Source organism: Varroa jacobsoni, unplaced genomic scaffold (assembly GCF_002532875.2).
Source record: "Varroa jacobsoni isolate VJ856 unplaced genomic scaffold, vjacob_1.0 contig00006, whole genome shotgun sequence".
NCBI lineage: Eukaryota > Metazoa > Arthropoda > Arachnida > Mesostigmata > Varroidae > Varroa > Varroa jacobsoni.
In genome coordinates, this window is record NW_019214394.1 from 61229 (window position 1) to 83686 (window position 22458).

General features: G+C 40.4%; 1 protein-coding gene and 1 non-coding gene across 10 annotated transcripts in view; one reads left to right on the forward strand and one right to left on the reverse strand.

The window, feature by feature from the left end:
- LOC111270552 (multiple inositol polyphosphate phosphatase 1) overlaps positions 1-22458 on the reverse strand; it is a 36947-nt gene that overhangs the window by 7273 nt on the left and 7216 nt on the right. For 3 of the 9 annotated variants that reach the window (XM_086972524.1, XM_022850824.2, XM_022850827.2), the window contains exon 2: positions 19619-19730. In XM_086972524.1, the coding sequence (XP_086828650.1) occupies positions 19619-19730 (112 nt within the window). Of the gene's footprint in view, positions 1-414; positions 1176-19618; positions 21072-22299; positions 22335-22458 lie in introns of those variants that run through there. The other 6 variants (XM_022850825.1, XM_022850826.2, XM_086972525.1 and 3 more) reach the window with 6 other exon arrangements.
- Positions 2344-2416, forward strand: TRNAR-CCG (transfer RNA arginine (anticodon CCG)). Its single transcript has one exon. It is a non-coding gene; the product is annotated as a tRNA-Arg (tRNA).

Below are 22458 nucleotides of genomic sequence, written 5' to 3' on the forward strand. Positions count from 1 at the left end.
TCCGTAGCATCGAAGCATTTTCGTTCGTAGTTTGTAATCGATATGCATACGTCCAGGTTGAAAAAGATCAGGGGTCGCTTATTCGAAACATACGCTTTACAGTATATGTGATTGAGCAAATAATAGTACATAAACAACAGAATAAGTGTACACCGTTACCTAACAGACAAAAGTGAATACGGTAAGGATGAAATAAAACAGAAGTTGATTATGTTTGCATGTATGCAACATCCATTTACCAACGTAAAATGCAAAACGGATATAACGAAATAATCATTAACAAAATGACGATAACTTAGTTTTTATTAGCTAGGACCAAAGTGTGTGTAACGTAAAATACTTTTTACTTAATACCTTAAGCCACTCACGTTTGACCAATTTACCTAATATTGAAGTTCTTCAATATAAACCCACCGAAGAAGTGAGACGCTTCCCTTGAGCGTAAATCGCACTCTCAATCGGTGGGGGCCTGACAGGCTTGTCAAGTTCACCTGAGCTTCTTTCACCAGGCCCGTTATTTCTTTCACTGTGTTTTCCCAATGCAGCCAATTTTGCGTTCGCTTGCGAACCATTGCTCGGACGCCACCTTAACTCCATAGATCGGGTAGTCTCTTGCCAGGCGCACTCGTTATAGCATTCAAAAAACACTATCGCTATTTTCGTCGCGTTCGAAGCCACGCTAGCTAGCGCACGATCTATTCAAGGCCACAACTGGCAACCACGCACGCGTTGTATATATATACAGCGCCAGAAGACCGTTTTTACATCAACAACTTTACATCAGTTATTCAAGACTTAGCACTAACACAACCACAGGTCATCTTCTTTGAGCAAAAAGATACAACTGTGAAGCTCGACGCCGGGATTTTAGACTTTTTATATTATCTTTAAAAACACAACTCTATATGGCAGATTGATCACAATTTCTGAGATATATACATAAACGCACAACCGCATTCGTACAAACAACCGTAACGAAAGCGCTGGGTCTTCGTGTCTGTTTATAAAATACTTCCGTCTAGTTTCTTCTCGGCCCTTTCATTCGACGCTTATGTTGGCTATCACCATCTGGCTGCGCAACGGTTACTCTGACAAAAATAAACGATAACAGTTCCCTTTGCCGGTCAGCTGATGCGAGAAAGCCCCACGCGGTAGCTCAAACTCGACGGTTGAGTGCGTTTGACCCTGAGGCCCAGAAGTAAGCCAATGAGGGCGCTGTCTGTCCAAATACATAGCTCTGTTTATGCCTCTCCTTTTCGGTATCGTAACTATTACGCGAGGCCAAGCTAGATAGCCAACATAGACGTCGACACTACACTGCGTGTTATTTATTGAAATTTCTAATAAAGTAATACACAATGCCAACTTCAATTGTGAACGTTGACCTACTAAAATACAATACTCATATTAAATAGTATACTGCATATCAAGATGTTTCTAATTATTCAAACGCATATTATTGAAACTCTATGAGCGTTTATTCTGTTTAAACCCATAGTCATTTTGCATGTATGACATTAAAAACATAAAAAATATAAAATCTATTGATAATGATGTAGCTGGTGTGTTATATTTGTACTATTAAAAAAATTCACAACATGATAGTTCCCTGAACAAGACTGGTGTGCATTTCTGCTACGTACAGAAACAGGTAAAAATAGATGCGCCTAAACAAAGACAAGTAAAAAATCAAATGCTTATTAACAAAAGTATACTGAACAGTATTTGGCGAAAATCCATATGTTCCAGACAGGACACAAAGGTTCACGACTGATTATGGAAATATTTCCCGATATATTGCGATCTCTACCCGAAACGCTTGATTGTATCCGTCGGAGCTACTACCTTATTAATCTTCTGTTTGTTTCTTGTATTCTACATGCGTCCCAAGTTGGTGCCAATTTAAACGCAATGATCTCATACTAGTTTTAGGTAAAAACCTAAGTACATCACGAGCAACGCATAGTAGCAATAAAGGAAAAATCCACACAAACATATCTACGTAAACCGACACAAGCGCCAGAAATTGATCGTTGTGTCGTGACGCTGCTCAACCATTCCCTTCCCCAACGCTGGTTCTTAGATCATTGTCGCTTGCCACAGAATCACTGGCGCTCTCTCTCTGGCGTGGAGCTGCCTCGATACTGCTTCGTCATTGAATTCCCAGTGCACTGCTGCCGGAGACAACCATCGAATCGCAGCTACACTTAAGTCGTTCATCATATTCATTCAGTTCCATAAAATCATTTTGAAGTTGTTGACCTAATTAATTAGTTCTAATGGTAAGGTGTTGCATTGGGTAAAAAGTCGCCTCATTACGGTCAGTACTATGGTGTTAACTGTGCTCCCGTGGCCTAATGGATAAGGCGCCAGCCTCCGGAGCTGGAGATTGTGGGTTCAAGTCCCATCGGGTGCAGTTGAGGCATGCTTTTGCAAAGCGTTGTTTAAATTTTTCTATTCTTCAACTGTCAATGGTAATTTTACATAAGGCACAACATATCTAGAGTCGCATATGGGGCGAGGTAAATAAAGCGAGAGACAACTGAATATTTTTTGCAATTATTCTAACTCTAATAAAAATAGAAATAAAACAGCGCGTTATTCCCCTGTTAATAGCATATGTATTTTAGCTACTGACAACTCAATACAACTATGGAACTCACAAGGCTATAATCAGAAGGACTAACTGTTCGAGCGGTAACTGGTCTCGTAATGTGGCCTTAAAGACAAAACCTTCTTCCGGTTCTGCTTTAAGCCCTGTGGTAACCTTTGAGTACAACGTTCAATTGGCAACATCTTAGTCGCTTGTAAAAGTCATCTTTTATTAACTGTTTTATTCACTGTTGGCCGACTAACCTTTACAAAACAATTTATTTTTTGTGGACAAACAGGTTGCATTTTGCTGTAACGGCATTGATAGGGACGAACAATACACTGTTCTTTTGCTTGTAGTAGCTATGCTTCAGAAAAGGATGTTTAAATTCAAATGCTTTTCTCAGGTCGTATGGTTCATTGAAGCCAACCCAGAAGTGGGTCCGAAGTCATGAAAGTAAATTAGCAAAGTGTATTATTAGTACAACGTTAAGCATGCGTTCATTTTACTTTGAATAGCTAGGCCATTTTGAACCGGCCATAATGTCCTGTGTCCAATACATCCTTAACTTCAGTCTTGTATGCCCAGCAATGTGTTCGACGTTGAGTGATTTCTAAGTACGTAGTATTGTTTGATGAATATGTAAGCGTCAATGACTGCGATCTGAATGAAAACTTGTGAGAGGCCAAAACTCAATAGATCCTAGCTGAAAACCAAATGCGACAGATCAAGATAAATGACACGATACATCTTCCTCTAACAAATGATTGACTTTAAACGAATGCTTTATACGGAAAAGCGATGTAGGGGAACATTTCTTTAGCGCAACCGCACACAATAAAACGTCTAGTGAAAAATAATTGAAATATTGCAAATATCATATACTTTTCTAATTTTTCTTTCTAAAGATTCTAACTTTTCATACCCTGCTGATAGTAAAATAGTAGTTATAATAACTTTTAAGCTAACGATGAAAAATGTCATAAACTGAATTTCTGATAAACCAGGTTGTTGGCTAGAGACCGCTATTTCAAATAAGTGAATTTTCTGGTTATGGCGAAGATGTCCAAGTAATTCTCGCGTAGCAATAATGTTCAATTGGATTTGGATTTGGATTTTGGAAATCCAATTGGAAAAAATTATGGGAGAAAATTTACTAAATCAGATTTTTCCAATATTTCTCGATTGGCGCATCCAAACAGGTTATGCGCTATTTTTCAAAATAGGACCATATGTGGTTTCTGTAAACATCTACAGAAGTTTCCTATTTTTGATCTACAGTTTTTGGCAGATGACGAAGGGAACATTTTGTGTTCGCTGCGTAAGTGTATCTAAACGAGCGCTGTCTTTAAGAAAGCACCAAGATAGATATCGTATGAATTGTCGCAGGAAATCATTATAAACTATCCTTGCCACTAGTAACACATCATCGCAGACGGAACTACGAAGTCTTCATGCGTTGATCACACTGATTTTAGCGCCGAAAACATTCAACACTCACGACGCTTTGTCGCCGTACAGGTTGTACTTAAGTTGTGCAATTCATGTGACGAAGCATGAATCAATTTTAGATTAGATAGTTTGATGTCTCTTGAAAAGGCGCAATTTCTACGCTACGCCTTTTACGTCAAGAACGTTATATTAAGGAAAAAAATCTTTGAGTACGCCATTGCTGAACGTAATTATAGTTATCTTTCGTTTTGAAATAGCCCGCGTTCAGCTCCAGAGTCGATTCGAAGTGCAGTGTGTGCTCATTTAGCTGGTCTCAAAGCTTATAGACAATACCATAAAGAATATAATCCGTGATTGAATTTCTCCCTTTTACCTGGAATCGCTATGAATCCGTAATACCGAAGCCTGATCTTAGGAATATATAAATGTGGTTAAAGAGCGAATCGAAGACTAAGATACTGACCATTGGTATACCAGAGGCACTCAAACACAGCCGATGAGGAGTGCCTACATTCAGCAATATTATAGAGGGCAACGCATGTATATTTCATGTCAGTGAAGTATAGGGTACATTGAGCCTATTCTATGCATGGATAATGTTGAAAGACTTTTTGCGCAATGATCAACATTTTACGGGTCACGTAAATTAGCGAACGAAAAACATTTCTAGTGGGGTGCGAATTATTGATATATATATATATATATATATTCTAAATAATAAGGTATACACGGCTGACCCACTTGTAAGACAATTGTAATTGTTATGACCTTCATAACGAGTGTCTATGTGTTAGAATCTTTTCGTCTATCGTCTGGAGTAAGTAAAACGAATCTTTTGTCATGACGTAACTTTGATGCTCTTTCCTTTGGAATATGAGAGTGAGTCGAAGGAAAATAGATATTAGAAAATATCAATGTGTTCTCGCAATTTTCAGTTTATCTATCGGAAATGTTTATCGTAGCTTAATAACGATATTATGCATCTATTGCTAAAGAAAAAACGTATGCGTTCCACGTAAATTTTGGACACAAAAGCCATGGACCACTGGTTTCGTTAGATCCACAATTTAATACCCGTTCGAATGTTGAGCTGTAAGCGTTAGATTTTGAAAGCTTTTTTTTTTTCTATCGATATTATATAGTTAAATAGTACACACTAAGAAGTTCAAAATTAAATAACAAATATTACACACATTTTTGTTGTTCACCACATATGGCGACGTTCTAACTTATTTGGATAGTAAAAAGGTCCTTTTCTGCTATAAAATTGGTCAGGCCTTTTCAAAAAGGATTTCGTTGATATCTAAGCGAGACGTCAAGACGACTAGGTGCAGACTAGTCAAGTTTTTACTAACTATTATATGCTAGATTTTCTATTATTTACCGATCTGGCTATCGTGAATACGTTTCAAGGGATTCATTTGTTGTTTGCACAATTAAGCGTTGTTAGTTGGTCGTCATAAAAACAACAAAATAACCACGCTATTACACGTGTGCACTACTAGAAAGCCGAATATAATTACTGTAAAGGATCTATTATTATCATTTTATGTAGAAAGGACACCCAGTTTATAGGAGGTGCTCGTATCTTGGATGCAAACCAACTGCTATAGTACCAATATTATGGCGGGCAAATTCTACGAACCCTGAAGTCGGCTTTTTGTATAGAGTAATATATACTGTGTGTTGTGCGTAAAAGCATAATTTCAGTTGTTCCACGTGCAAACTATGTGTGTATCTACATTCTAAATATGTTCAATTCCGTGCGGCTATTGCTGTCGTCACCTTATTCATTCGTCTACGATCGTCCCGTGCTTGTATATAAGTGAAAACGGATTACTTAGTGTTATCGGTCTAGCTGAAGACGTAAGCGACACCGCAAGGCTCTGTAAACAACATGTTGTGTTGATACGATCGCAGGCTTCTAGAGAATTAACTCTTAACGCTCTTACTCTACGGTGTTCCTATTTGTCGTACGTCATCCATCAACTGGGGTTCAGTGTTCTCAGCCGCTTGTTATTTTTCAAGGATTACAGCATTGGTATTTTCCTTTTCGCAGCGAACAACCACTGCGCCACCTGTTAACACATAATATCATCATCGAAGTGACTCCAACTGTTGATTACAGATCCCATCTTTGATCCCTACTGCGCATAAACGATGTTTTCGTGTGTTCACTTTGACATAGATTTGCGTACATTCGAATCGTTCCTGAAACCGGCCTTGCCAGATTTTTGCCTATTTCACACGCGCGGTACTCTAATACAGCTAACTTCAAAAACTTGGAGACGTTTATTAGATGGGCGGGACGATATTCAATAGTAATGTTTGGTTCACCATAAGACTAATGTTAGATTGCCGAAACGGGCTTTTATTCGCGTATTTCATCGCAGTATCATTACATCAGTACATTTTCTTCATTTATACGTATTCATAACCTCTTGTCCTGCAAGCCAGTTTAAAGCGATTACTAACTTTAATAACCAGCCTGAATCCCCATCGAAACCTTAAAATTGTAGCCCATCCATGATGTGTCTTACCTCGCCTATAAACAATGAAGCACCCAGTAAACATTCAATAATGAAAAAAAAAAACAATTGACAAAAAAAATACACACACTGCGATAAAATAGGACACGATACAATCGGCCTTACTGCATCAGACACTAGAATTTCAAGTTACTTTCCCTGCAAAGGCCTTTAAAGTAAGTTTCTACGCATTCCTACTACAATGTCTGCTTATTTGCTTGACCATAGATACTTGTCAGCGATTCGACAATAGCAGTATAAATTATTAAGCGTGATTTTAACTATTATAATACAGTTTGTGTAGTACTTGTCGTTGGCGCCATCGATCAATTGGCGCCGACGCTAAGGACAATGCTCTGCCCTGTCTATAAGCAGTCAGTCTTGGCGCTATCTGCAGACTACTATGTTTTGCTAATTTAAATTACGGTCTTGTAAAGGAAGGTCATGTGAGTCCTTATTAGCTGATGCTGAACAATGAAGTATACAAAGTACCGCTTTTTTCGCTAATTTAGCCTTTAGCTAATTTAGTAGCCTCTAATATTAACATTTATTTTTTTTTTACATACATTTCTCGACATGAACAACAGTCGCTGGAGACGAATCGTTCGCACTCAACAGCTTCGATTTACGAAAAGAACAATCGCGCATTACACATCTGCTAGTGTCTGCCTCTGTCTGTTCTCTCAGGGCTGAACATGGCCGCAGCAAACCTCTCTGTAGACTCCTGACGCTAGACGAGTCCACCTACCCAGGGATGTTACTGTTTGTCGTAGCGGCGTTACAAACGAATGGTCAGGAAGGGGTCTGGATGACCTTCTAGCCTGACCAAGTTCTTAATATGTGTCGTCTGCAGAATACTCGCTTCGACTGTTAGATTCGGAAATTTGAAACATTTCAATCCTCTGGAATTACTCAAATAAGGCCATATTAACTAGATAATTGTGTTACATTGTGGAACATCTTTTAAATCTAAGAATACGAAAAGTCAGGAAATCATCTACTACAATATATCAGTCCTTATACAAATATGGGACAGATCGTGCCACGCTATCACACATCGTATGTGGTCGCTATGGGGCACCCTCAACTGCTAGCCAACTACCATTAACGACGAACGTTCTGGATGTGCTGCATGCCGTGTCCCGATGCGCTGCTCACCAAACGCATTTAGTGCGTTAATTACCTATGGCTTCTAGCGTTTCGCATTTGATAGTACGCTCGGTAAAAGCCATCGCCGCTAGTCGCACTTGTCTGACGCTCCATCGTACACGAGCATAGATTTAGAAAAGAAGTAGTCCTTCACAAAATAGGCCCTGCTTCTTCATAAACAGATCGCTGAACTGTGTTGTCAGTAAATCTACTACAGTAAATGACAACTACCGGTTTGATATTATTTACTTGAAAGCACCATGAAACCACATATTGCCTAGAGGCAAAGTCGTGGTTAACCGCCCCGTGACCAAATGCAGCATCATGTATTGGATACGGCGCTGATGGGCGTGAATAGTCGTCCGATGCTGGGATAGATTCGCTCATTTTTCCTCTCAGACTGATGGTAGGCGTATGGATGTTTGCAAGTAGAAGTAACAAGGGACGAATAAAATAATCTAACCGACATCTTTCAGACTATTCCTTAAGCGTCTCCCTTAAAAACGTATTTGTGTTTCAATCATGCAAACTATATCAGAAGCAAAGATTTTCTGACCTAACTTGAATATGCTTCATGCATCCAGCTTACACTCTCGTATGGACATATTTTGTATACACACGCTATTGTCCCTTTGTGAACTGAAGTTACTCGAATTCGTCTTAAGACAGGAGACCCTCAACATGAATCATTTGAACGCTGCTTCTGTTTGCTTTCCTCAAGACGTTACGTACCAGATGAGATATACCGTTGTGAGTTGTGATGAAAAGAACATCGCATCTCCTTTTATTCCCGTCATTTAAATCCAAGTACATTTGTCTTATACTAAATATTAATTTTCGGTCTGGGCTATTTCAAGTAACCCACTTTGTCCTTCTTTGCCAAAAATTCAATCTTCGAACTGTTTCTATGTCAATATCTGACACGTTCTGCGTGCTTTCAGCAACTGTATCCACAGTCCTGGAGTAGTCTGGCGTGTTGACACTGCAACGTTGCTGGCAGCCGAAGAAATCTTGCTTCTTTTTTTTAGCTGCGCTTCAGAACGGCGAACTTCAATAAACGCTTTTACGTCTTGTGTTTCACATGACTTAATAAAATAAGTGCCCGTGAGTATTTGTCGGCGATAAGCGCTACGACGACATATGCCATTTACGCTAGCTGGAATTGAGTCAGTTAGCAAGTACCAGATGCAGCAAGCTCCTAATACCATTATACGCGTACATTTCACGTTCGAGTTGCTTTACGTAATCAAATCTATAAACCGTTCAGGGGAAACAATACGCAAAAACAATTATTGTAACTATTTCAAAGCAGACAGGTGCTCGATGTCGGTGCTGTCGATATTGTATTTAGTAGTATCGTTCGTTTCGTGACAATGGCCGCCATAATGTCTCATTCGTTTTAATCGATCACGATAAAATATAAATTTGATTGATTATAAAATGAACGATTGTCGATAATATCATACCGAGGTTAAAAGTAGCTGCTGGACCCTCAGGGTACGTCAACAAATTCTTTTTAGTCAAACCCGGACAGCTATCACGTGCGTCCGCAATTTTGGCGTAACCCACATAATTGTGGTAATATCCAAAAACCTTTCAACGTCACCCGGCGATAAGCATGTCCACCTTAACGCATCGCAGATATTCATAATGCTGATAGCAACGCACGAAAGTCCACGATTTTCTCTCGCTGCATTAAAAACAAAGCCTTCCAGTCAGCCCCAAAATACATAAACAATAAAGCCATTATTGTTAATTTTTCGTAGCTTTTCATGCACTTGATATCCAGGCGTTTCGTATTCTATACTCTCCGTTGTGGCAATCTCAAGAGGAATTATAATATGCAAAAACATCTTTAGATCCTGTGATTGCAAGTTGAATTTAATCTCTAATAAATAAAAAATTATAAGGATTCTTTCTTCTTGGATGGCCACCACTTTCTTCACCGTCCTCAGTGTGAAGCAACAAATCTATTTGCTATTGCCTTTCAAAACTTAAAGAAAGTTTTAGCAAAGTCACTTCAACGTACATGCTCACCCTTGCATCACCGTTGTCCATTGGGAAACAGAAGTCCACAGTGTTACTGTTTGGCAGAACAGCCCTTCGCCACATTTCTTGACTTGGCGTTATTGTCCGTGAGGTAAAGCATGAAGCCTCTATATGGCCCGAAAAGGACGCATCGTGGCAGTTAAAAGGAGTGCCGAAGTAAGTAGGCGAAGTAGGAAGTACATGAAGACGACTTATGGTCAAACGATTCCGACATAATGGCGACGGACGGAGTCAGAAGAACCAACCAGGAAGAACTGAAAAGTCGCAAAACATCCAGAAGCCTAACAGGCCGATGAACAATGAAGCGTTGGCGAGGTTACTGCGATCTACATAGGGGAAAAAAAGTTGACTTTTTCCGCTATCTTTGATCAGACAAGCGACGATTAGAGCCCGGTAAAGTAAATAACAAATGACGGATTTCATTAATCCGTCTGTAGAGGCTTCGTCAATTTCTGAATAAACACCAAAAGTGTTTAATCGACCATGTTGTGAGTGTTTGACTAACGATAACGTCGGTAAAAGTAGCTCAGGACGACTTTTATGTAGAAATTACTGCCGTTGACGATGGTAATAGAGCAGAAAATCTGACTCTGATAGGATGTTGTGGTTTATCTGTTCGAAGCAGATCCTCTACGATAAATTGCCTATTAACACTAAACAGCGAGTTCTCGTATAAGTAATACGCCACTGAAGATCGCACTTACGAGTAATTTACGTTCGTCCAAATAAAGAATGGGTAAATTATCATCAATATAGGTAGGGAACATTATATGATATAACGATAGACTACTAGACAGTAACTACGAGAAGTGTGGGTATCATTCATTAACCTTGACTCACATCATGTTTTTGGGGTAATACTTTTTTTAAATTTTCAAACCCTGAGACAGACAAAACGCGTGCTACCTATCTTTTAATTATTAGAACTGCAGCTTCCTAGTGTCTCCGACTTATATACGTTTCAATTACCTGATTTAAAAAATGTTATTTTAAATGTATATTTTCCACTTCCAAATATATTGTTTATCTTGTTCGAAGGAAGACTGAATAAAAAAACGATCAACTCCACAATCTGTTAAGCCCAGAGATCAGAATTTTGGTGGAGTTTAAGGGTACCATCTTAAACCTTCAAAGTCAAATTCTGCCTTATATACTAGTTGACTATCTTTGAACACCGTACTTCGTCCAGCGAACTATATGGCAGTCATAAATAGGCTATATATTTCTCTTTAATTTAATAGCTCTGTACTTTACTACTTGCTAAAACACTGGCTGGCTATATGGCAGTCCTGTCGAACAATTGCGTTGTGTCATTATTGAATGAATTACTGCATAAAATTGATAGCAAATTCTGGCTATACAACGATCTTGTACCAAGTTCATTCTCCCCGAGTTGCACCATTTATATATATATATATATATATATATATATATAGTGTTCTACTATTAAACATCGATTGAAAGGCATATGCCTGGTAGTCATAATAAAAGTAAGGCATAACTAACGGGTTGTACTGGCATAGTAAATGTCAACCCTATCTCCCTAGTCAACCCGACCAGCCCGTCGTCTCCTCTCGTCCCAATGCTAGACAAGTCCGCTGGCGGAAGATGCTTTAATTACGCCTATATCATATTAATCGTGACGTTCAGTCGTCGCACTGCGGAAGGCTGTCGGCGCAATGATGTTCAGGAACCTTCTCGTAAACTTGATTTGGGCTTGACCAATCCCGTAGATAGGGATACTTTGTTTGCGTAGTAGTTACCAGTTCGCACGGGTAGCAAATAGCCACGACAAAATGCCGTTTCAGCGATATGTTATGATGTCGACATATATGCGTGCACTATAGTTGGGCGGTACCAAGCCCGCTGCCTTCGACATGTGAAGAATAATTTTAGATCATAATATGGTGCGGACCCATGAAGGTCTCTTTCCGATTTATCACCGAAACGCAATAACTTTATTCCAATGCCTCTTCCTATGCAACCGACGTTCGACACACCCTTCAAAACGGAGTAATAACGTCAATGTACGGGTGCAGTAGCTAGATCTTATAACTCACACATTATAGAGAGCTTCTAATACGATAGTATTTTTCTGAATATGAAAGATATATTTTTTAATGTGGGATTAAACGTGGGACAAAACATCCTGTATAGGCTCTCCTTCTATTGAGATCCCGAACAAATTCTGTTATCGAGTGACAGCGGTGCCATTTGGAACGTTTTTTACGTTTGTTTCGATGAATCATTGGGAACATTCTACGATGAAGTGGCTCTACATATCATGGAAATAAGATTCTGCATGTACTCTTGCCAGTTGCTGTAGTCGAAGGATGAAGTGTCCGTTCGCCGTTCGATGCTAGGGGAGAGGTAAACGATGAGGACGCGTCGACCGCATTTATCTGACGTCGCCTTTGCTTTGAAGTCAGAGCGAAGCTTCGCTTTGATATGATACTTCACTTGCCCGCTCTGACATTACCGGAAAGGAACGGTGACTATTTGTCCCTACAGCGGTAACAACAGTCATATATACTTGCCTTGCGAGGGAATAGGCCATGAGCGCTCTCTCTATCTCGTTATGTACGGCGTGCTAACTACAATAAACATACCTCTCATATATAGTGCGCTAGATAAATTATCGTAGAGCTACTCTATTTTTGAAGAGATATTGTCCTAGGTACGTGAACAGTATATAGAGTAGCATGTGCATGTATTACGTTCTACTCGTAAGATTCTTATATATTTGATAACAACAGAGTCGCTCCCTAAAAAAAAAAGTGACTGAACGGAAATCGCTTTCGAGCGCGTATCACGGTTTAGCGTATTACTGTTTTTTTTTTATCGTTTTTTGACTGGCCCCCTGTATTGACCGTCAAAAGTTACTCTCCAGGTTCCAGAATTTCTAAGAATTTTACCAGTGTTTGTTCTGAGTGAATGCTACATCATATGACCGCAGTGTTTCGAATAATCGGTCACAGCAAATTTTAAACAGCTAACACCGCTGGGACTTTGTACTACTTAGGTTTAACTTAAGAGAACAGTTACCACTCATCAGAGTCGTGACAAATGATATCAAAGGATTACCTAACATAAGTTGCTAGACATTTTTTGGCATCCATTACTACTAAACAGTTCTATGAGTTACACAAATCTAACGGATTCTTCTCTCAGCAGGTCGGCGAATTTTATTTCTTATAAAAATATAGCTTGTTGAATTGTGCGCCTCGAACATGTGATTTAGAATGAAAAATATTGCGAAGTGATCATTGTTTGTAGATTTCGAAGTCTAAGAGGGCGGTCGGTGAACAGGGTTTTTTCTACATAAGTAACAGCGCCCATTTAAATGATAATCGTTTTGGCCTAATGAGGCAAACAAGGTACCTTCACAGAAGCTCAGACGAGATACTCGACGTGTCGAACAACGTTTCATGCTGCTACGTTCGATACATAGAATATCGTACGTTGCTTAATGTATAACCTCTCCGTAGACAAAATGAATATGTTGCAAGTTATCTATTAGTGAAACTGGTAGTTGAACCAGGCCAGTTTTTTAGGCTGTTTTTATCTAGATAACTATAATAGTGTACATGAATAATATGCGAACAGCCACTGATGGGAAAAAAATAACAAGCACCGAATAGTGCGTAGAACAAGGCTTGCTTTATTTTCATTTTAAATTATATTCCACAAACTTTTCTTCCCAAAAGATGTAGACAGAATAATTCCTATCTTATATAGCTAGATTGTTCCGACAGAGCGTATTATAGCGCTTTATTGATGATGTCTCAATTTCCATTGCCGCTCAAGGCCCGCTGTTGTGATGGGATAAAAAGATTACGGAGATCCTGTCTCTGTTTTTCTGATAACCATCATCATCTATAATGGGTAATGCGGTTATTAAAACTATTTGTTTGTATCATTTGCCGTAACACATTGCACATCCGCGGCCTGTTCGTTTATATAGATTAACAGTAGTTTATTATCAGAACAACAAACAAGCCTATTTACATACATTACCTTTCCTGAATGTTGTTTTTCCCCTGAATCAACCACCTCGAACCAGTTTGGGTCCTTAAAGCTCGAATCTCTAGACAATCACCCACAAATAGATATACTACTGAATTTATACGTTTTTATATTCGATTATCTCTGTACGCCTATGACCGTATGATTTCACCATCACATTTTTGTTTTTGTCAGTACAACCACGTCTAAGAAACTAACTTGTCGCTAAACCGTCGTCTATGTAAAGGACTGTCACATAGAACTACTGTCATCTTCTTTTGCTCCTTCTAGCGCTCTTTTTTTCTGTTCCTTGTTCGATTCAGCTATTTCAGCAGACTCTTCTCAACAAAACAAAAAATTGGAGTTGGTAAAGAAGGCATTCTACTGAAAGATGCTGGTAATACGATGGCAGCTTGAACAGCCCATCGTTCAAGTTCAGCTCTGTGTGTCTCCTATACGTGTTACTGCCACTAGGGCGACCAGATACTATTGGCTGCAGTCGTTGGCCCCTGCTTGCGCTTGCCCCCCGATCCTCTGCGGCATTTCTACAGCAACATCGACTTGGATGGGACAAATATGAACAACGAAATCACGTTCGGCTAAAAGCAACATATGCGTCAATGTTTTGCCTTATCGCCGCCATTTTGATCAGTGGACAATCCTTTGCATCCAACGATTACGGACGCGGCCACCAGTCCTTCTGCTGTCATGAGACGACGCATTCTTGACTTTCTTCAACAGTCTTGAGTGGTCATTCTGGTTGAGTGCCCTCGTATAATCCAGTTTCGTGTCGTAGACCCCCCATTCATAGGCGGTAGTAACACGATAGCAATAATAACGTTACTTATATTCAGCTAAAACGACGTTTTTCACCTATCGAAGGTGTAACAATTAAATCATTGGCATTTCTAAACTTTAATGCCACTTGGTGAGCAAATGAGCCTGCGCGTATAACATCGCAGAACTTCAAAGAAAAACGTCCGGCACGGTTAACTTATACTTATCGTATGTAAAATATATGAATGAACTGCTACTAACGACTCATTTCTATAAATATGTTATTGTTCGGCATCCATTGACGGCTAAGCTGTGAACCTATAATATCTAATTCTTCTAGCTAACATTTCCGTAGTGCACAATAATGCCATAGCCGGTTAACGGTATCGTGATTTTTTATAGATCATAAATTATCGATTGTTGCTTAGAATTCACCAACGGATATAACTCATTTCGACAGTTATCGAGAGCTATTTATTCTTCAGGACAACTCGACTTAAACGCTTTCAACGTTTGCCGTCACGATAACGGCGGTGACAATCAGTTCTTCGAAATATTCGAAGTTAAAAGGTTACTATCGCGCGACAGCAAAAGTTCGAACTCGATCCAAGCAATCTTTGATCAAGAGTGGCGCTCTGTGACTAACTCGCGTCTGAATATACGGGTTCCCCTCAGACGGAAACATATCCGAATGCGCAGACGAATTGTATCTGTAGAATATGACTCGTACAAACGCGTGCGAACTACTACTAATTTTAGAAGTGAACGCAGGAGTTTTACGACAAAAGCGTTAGTGTTAGTGTCAATTGTATATACACTGCTAGCGCAGATTTATTAGGCTACTGGTTGTAAATTGTTTGCGCTGGCTGTGCTCCGTCACGACAACATAATCAGCTTATATTTAGAACATTTAAGAATCAAGCAGCGTCAAAATCATAGCCAATTTAACTACGATATTACGTAACAATGCTAAGTTTACGAAGTGATGACATTCGGGTTAACGGTATAACGCATCGAATTCATGAAGACTATTGCGGTAGTAAAATTGTTTATGAGCGGCTATATAACATTGCTTACGCTCGGGACTGTCATAAGAAGGCTGTAATAATGTCTACTACTTACTATCGGATGAAAAGGGCTGGGTCGGATAACCTGAAGTTGATCAAAGGGAAACGCTCCACGTACATTACTACTACGATTATGCCTATCTAGTTCAAAATAAAGTAGGTAAATTCGCCAAGAAAAACCCAATATCAGGTGCAAGCGATCTGCTTTCATCAGTCGCTTACTACATGGGATCCTCAGCGTGGCGAATATCTAATACCTATTTCTTATAAATCGTCCGACGTTGCAGAATAAGTCAGTTTGCCAATTTTGAAAAAAATAAATGCTGATACAGTAGTTACGCACCCGTGTGTGCAATTCGATTAACAGCCGCACTGGGTCTGACCGACTTACAACAAGCGATCTCCTTGCTGTTTGAAAGGTAAGGAATAAGAGAAATCACTTTTACCATTGAGATGCCGCCCCACGTCTTTCTTTCACCCTCTTTTTCTCTTGCTTCACGCACAAGTGGCACAACACACAAAGTACCTCTACTGACGCTATCTGGTTCGGACTCCATCCTGCCCAGTTCATTATGGTCCATTCTGGTAGTTCTAGTACCTTTTGATAGTCTACGAGGCTCACGAAGACATGCTCCTTTTTATCCGAGTAGGCCTCATTGATGGTGCCATCCCTGCCAAACTGGCGTGCAGACGCCATCAAACGCTATCAAGTCTGAGAGCAGCCAATGTAAGTCCTGCTACGCCGCCAGATTGTGGTGTCATGATTTTCATGAACCCCTTTTCGGCGATCAACTATATTTAGTAGTATAGCCATTCCAGTACGATGGGGCAGTATACATTAATCGACTACGAAGGACATGACTCCACCGCCGACAATTGCCAGAACCATACCGAAGCTCGTGCATTCGCGATCTGTTGCTGGCTGCTCTGTGACGCATGCGGAAGACAATAGACGTTGTCGGTGCTAAATAGAGAATCTGCGTGTATAAATGTATATCGGTCAATATTGTTCTAATTCTAGAATAACAGGAGAACGCTTTTGAGCCTCATACAAAGCACGCTTTTCTTGGCGTTGTCATAGAACGCGACAAATTAACAGTGGGCCGGAACGCAACGCCCTCTAGCAGCTCTGTTTGGAAAGAAGGTCGTCAATCGATCGGCTGAAATGTATCTCCGACGCAGATCCGTCCCACTCACCACAAAAAATACCATTCTTTCGTTATAGGCAATCGAAGTGGCGAAGTGAGATCTTGAATGGGCGGCTAAGTACATAGTTTAGCAATAGAGATATTATAATTTATCGTTTCATTGACGACCAGAGAAAACATCTATGTGACTACAGCTAGTTTTGAGCCAATAGTCTCAGGCTTGCTAGTTTTGGTTCCTGTCTCGGGATTCTCGAATAATTTATGCGTATATTCAGCCACGTTGTCCTGAATATAATACCATGAATAATAATATCTTCATAATACATACAACGTATGCAATAAGAGATCAATAGCTGCATTGGGGTTAACGGGAAGCTTCAAAGTACCCATACACTTCAGGCAAAAAGTTGTTCGTGATCGTAATGGAGCCGAAGGAAGCTTTATTCAAATGTTATGTCAGATAATGATGACAATGGTAAGTTCAGATATCGTTTCACTGGTAGACAAATCGACATTGTAAAACATAGACAATAGAAACATTGCAAGTGTCAAAATCCGTTCTGTAGAGAAGGAAAGCAATGAAAATTCGGAAGCGTCTTACTTAATAGGCCGGCTTTCAAAACTGAATTGCCCAAAAGCTTTCCACTGTAGCAATGAATCGAAATAAGGCTAGGCAAAAATGAAGTCCTGTGCTACCGTTTAATAGGAAGTAAACGTCATTCGGCCTGATGGAACTTATTGCATTGCAGTTATGGATATCAAAAAGATCATTGAATTGTTTGTATGCGCACGTGTTCCATTTATGCGGGCTTTTCTCCTTTTAATTGACAATTGTAGCACACTTTGGCAATGATCTTTTCTGTCGCTCGCCGAAAAAGACTGCAGCTTGTACGGTGGACTCATTGGTTGCTTTGGCACTTCCGTATTCTTCGTCCTTGATCGGAATATACCTAATAATCGATTCTCGTACCGTTTTACTAATACGCCTGTATTTATCCAGAGGTCTGACACATCAGGAACGGTACGCTATCGAAACATGTTTCGCACTCACCTCTTACTTGGCTGGTCGAGCTTTGTCTGCTGTGGGGTCATGCTTCTCAGCCCCAGAGGGGGTCGCTGGGCTCTGTTTTATGAAAGTGGTAAGTTGGCGAGGAATTTCAGGTGACTTCTTTATTCGTTTTAGTACCAGATGTCTTGCACGAACTCATGCACTGACCTCTGGATCTCAACACATGCAGCATTCATATGCTGACTACCGCAGTAAACGAACTCCCTAATCTTTCAGCAAGCTGTCATAATTTTTTTAATGGCTTATAACGAACTTCGACAGGATAACGCGTCACGAACCGTGACGCAAATAGCAAAAAGTCTACGCACCTAGTGAAGTGTCTCAAACTTGTTTTAACAATACACATGATGGTATCGAATATGTTAAACGTATAGAACATTGTTGTTATTCCTACTGCACCAACGATTAAATTCGACTGTGTCAAATATAATATCGGTATTATCAATAGAGGTAGCGTACGAGAATTATAGTAGAGTGCAATAGCTTTTGGATGACCAAGAAGTGACTTCGTTTACGTTACGAGTGAACTGTGGGGTGCAGCATGCGTTGCTAGCGCTGATAGATTTAATTATTTCCAAAATGGAACATTTCTAGTTTTAACTGTCCTTACTTGATCCCCTTTTATTATTTATTTGTCCTATCAATGTGTACTTAAGACTAGCAGAATCGATCTTGGAGGAAGCGCAGTCCCCCCTGTAAAAACATCAATTTAGATCTGTGATTGGCCAACGCGTAATCATGTGACTGCATGAATGATACCAGTCATAGCAGACTGGTGCCGCTCTGGCACCGATTAAACTACCTGGTGGTAGAACCAAGATCAATGAGCTAATTGAAACGGCTTGTGCTGTGGTCTCGGCAAAGTAACTTACGATACACCCGGGTATCGCATAATTCGTGTACCATACGCATTATCTGGCAATTATCATGTATAGAATCATAAAAATGGTCTCACATTTATAATTTAAGGTCATGTGGCAAGTATTGACGCAAAGTTGGTTCCAGATCGATTCTGCTTAGAACGAGATGCTAAACAGACCCAACTCCCAGAGAACCATGTCCGAAACCCCGCGGGCAAAGCCGTCCCATAAGCACGTATACTACGTTTAACGGGGAGCCGGTGTTAAACTGAACGTATCTTTGTTGGGTTTTTATGCCGCAGGCGTGCGAATACATTCATAGCGACCGATGTCGTTTTTGCATAAAGATACGCCGTATTATGCTGTGGATTTTTTTTTCTCTATATACCTATCAAGCAAAGACGTGAATGTTTTGAACTACGTTTTATCTCTTGCAAAGTGGTTTGCGTTCCGTGCCTATTTTACAGAAAAATGGTTTACAGGGGGAAAGACAGGAGATGTTTGAATAAACTTTACTGAATTTCCTCTTTCTTATTTATCACATGCGACTATACGCCTATTACGCTGCTGTTAAATGAGTGTCATCTTGACAATGGACAGTGGTCACGTGTCGTGTGCTTGCTCTAAATATAGTGAGCTGTTTTGGTACGGTGCCCACTAAGGTTCTCCTACGGTTGATCGTCTGGTGCTATTCTTTGAGACAGCTGATGGGCCAATTAAGCGATATTTATATATGGATCGTCACTTTGGGCGGTTCAAATAGATTGTCCCAGCTCTTAATCGTTCTAGCTGCCATAGTTACATTCGGTAATAGAAGAAAAACAACTTTATCGTTTCATCAGAATGTGTGTTACTGACATGGAATGAACAGAACTAGATTTTATTAAACACTCTTCGTCCTTCACATATACCTGTACTTACCGACAGTGCGCAGCAACACCGTATGCAAACCTTCATGTTGCTCGTTCGACGCTTCGATGACTTATCATCTAGAAACAGGTCTGGATTCACGTGCATTACACCCTCGACGTTCCTGTACGAGACGCCAATCGTACGTCGCGCCAGGTTCAATTCAGTAGACATGTTCCGTACGCCCCGCCATCAGCATATAGAGAGCGCGCCAGTTACACCACGCAGGCACCAGAAGCACCACCAAAGACGAAAATGTCACAGGACCATCCGTAATCGTGATTACAGCCGTCAAGAAACAACAACAACAACAACAAAGTAACAGCGTCAGAGCTCACAATGGTCACGTCACTTCAGACTTCACCAGACTACGGGAAATCGAATCACCCGTTCGAATCACGCACTAAGTTCCATTTGATCCGCGGGTACGATCTGTTGTACAATCTCGCTCAATGGGGATGACTAATGTTTGCACAGATAGGATCAAAAATGGTACATATTATCTACGCTGGTAAGCGCTGATATCTTGGCAATTTCTCTTACCACATCTATCTTTATTATGCGCTTTGTTTTGACGATGCTTATGCGTGATAAAGTTTTTGTTGTGCAACAAGTGTCCGGGGCTATTAGAGTGCTAGTCGGTGCAGCCAGTTACAGGAACATTGCAGGCACTTAACCTAAGTCAGACGTTTAGCTACTCTAGCTGATCGGGTTGGCCTTCAAGCAAAAGGATCGGCGGATTAGTGCCACTGTTACGTTCACTGCTCTGTAAAATGGGTCTCTAGGACTAGTGGTCGCAAGCAACGTACTAAGTTCGTCGCGGCGCCATCAAGAGCTGTCATTAATCAGATGATATTTTGCTCTCTCTAGCATTTCAATCGCTCTTTTCTAACTCTGTCAACCCTTGCACCTAACCAGAGCTCCTGTAGGAGGTGTAATTCAACTCACAATTGTCAGTGGAATACATCTAGACCTGTTTTATTCAAACAAAACAAGCAAACATAAAATAAATATCGATAACGCTTTGCGTACACAAAACACCGATCGTATCCAACTATCGAACTCTTCAAAGTTCAGTAATCCAAGTTAGTAGTAAAATACAGAAAAATTCGAAAGATCACATATTAACACTGATAACTGCAGTGCTTAACCGTTCCTTGCGAGCGCATTGCATATCAGAGTGCTGCTGCCTCCCGTCCGTCCGCCGTGCGGGTCCCGGTCAACTATCGACAGTCGCAATGTTTTGTAGCGCGTAGCAGCTTTACGGCTCTAGAGAACAAATGATGTCCTGGCGGCTTCACGCTTTAACCAATACAGGCCACCCTCTCCCCAATGGCGGCGACCGTGCCGGTGGCAGCAGTAAGCGAAGGCAGCGGTGTTTGTAGAGACATCACAGCGGCAGCCACAGCTGTAGCAAACCACCCTAACCATCATTACAACCGGCTGACAGAGCATAGTTCATGAAGAGAACCATCAGTTAATGGCCCGACACTTGCACCACCGGCAGCAAAGCAGCCGATGCTGCTGCCGTTAGCCGTAGGCCTACATTCGCCCGGGGTGAAGCTCTTTATGGTTCGCTGCCACTGTTTCCTCCACCGTGTATGTATTATAGCAGGCATTTGAGAAAGAGTAGCCATATAACCCAACAGACAAACATTTCGTCACACACATATATATCATATATATATATATATAGCACATGAACGTGTCGTTGGGCTTTCCTGTTCCTTATGTTAGTGCTGTTTCACCTCGTGTGAGAAATTTGTAACGAACTTTGTTCGAACTCTGCACTTTCTGTAATTGAGCTTAACTCATTGTTTCTTTTGCTTGAAGACTATTATAACCTGGGAGAGCTGTAGTGGTCTTCTGACTGGTTTGCGACGTAATCAGCCGGGCTCATTAGTAGTGACACTATAAAAATGACTATGCAGTCTGGGCCGTAATTTAAACTTGTACTGCTCACCGTCTATGTTAAAACGTGGGTTAATCTTTGCGCTGTAGATTACGTCACGGATCTCCGCAAAGTCTGATCATGTTTGTCAAGGAACCGCGTCGTGAGTTCAGTTCTGCCCCAGAGAAGGGTACCGCAACATCGTCAGTTTCATATTTTTGATGTGTCGGTGCTTTTGGACATTTTTTACCATTACATTCTGTTACAATGTCCGTTTGAAGAGAAGACGGTCGTACCGTATTATTTAGATGTGCCGTTTATAGAACGCTAGCATTGTTTGAGCAAAGGCACCAGGGAGCAAGGTCTTTATTTGTTTATCTAAGAAATAGTCAATCGGGTTGCCAAAGAGTCTAATCATGCGGAAATTGAAGGTAGTTAATTATGTATGCGCTATCTGCTACAGACAGAACAACAAAGAAGGACTGCTATTTATGTTTTGTGAAGACAGAAGACATCTTCGCGGTGAGATTTTGAAAATGCCTTCATAGGAGGTTGCCATGCTTTGAGATCTACGATTTCAGGACGAGGAGCTTAAAGCCTGCTGCCTTTACCAGCACTTGTAACCCTCTCATTCTACGCAGGCTCGTTACAAATCCATTTGACAATTATAACAATATTCCAGTTCTGTTATTAGATTCGAACAGATAATGGGCAGATGTTCGTATCGCCCTTTATATTGTAGGCAAGATAGATTCTTGAGCTCACTAAATTAGTTATAGCCTTTCTTCGCATTCGGACTTACATTAAGCAAATGACGCAAACCATCACGCCTGTTACCTGCATCCCATGAGACAAAGTGTTAACCCATAAGTCAACAAAAAAAAACAAATTCAGTTAATTGCCATCCGAATTTAGTGTATTATATTTAATTAAAACGAATCAGTGCAATACAACAATCGAA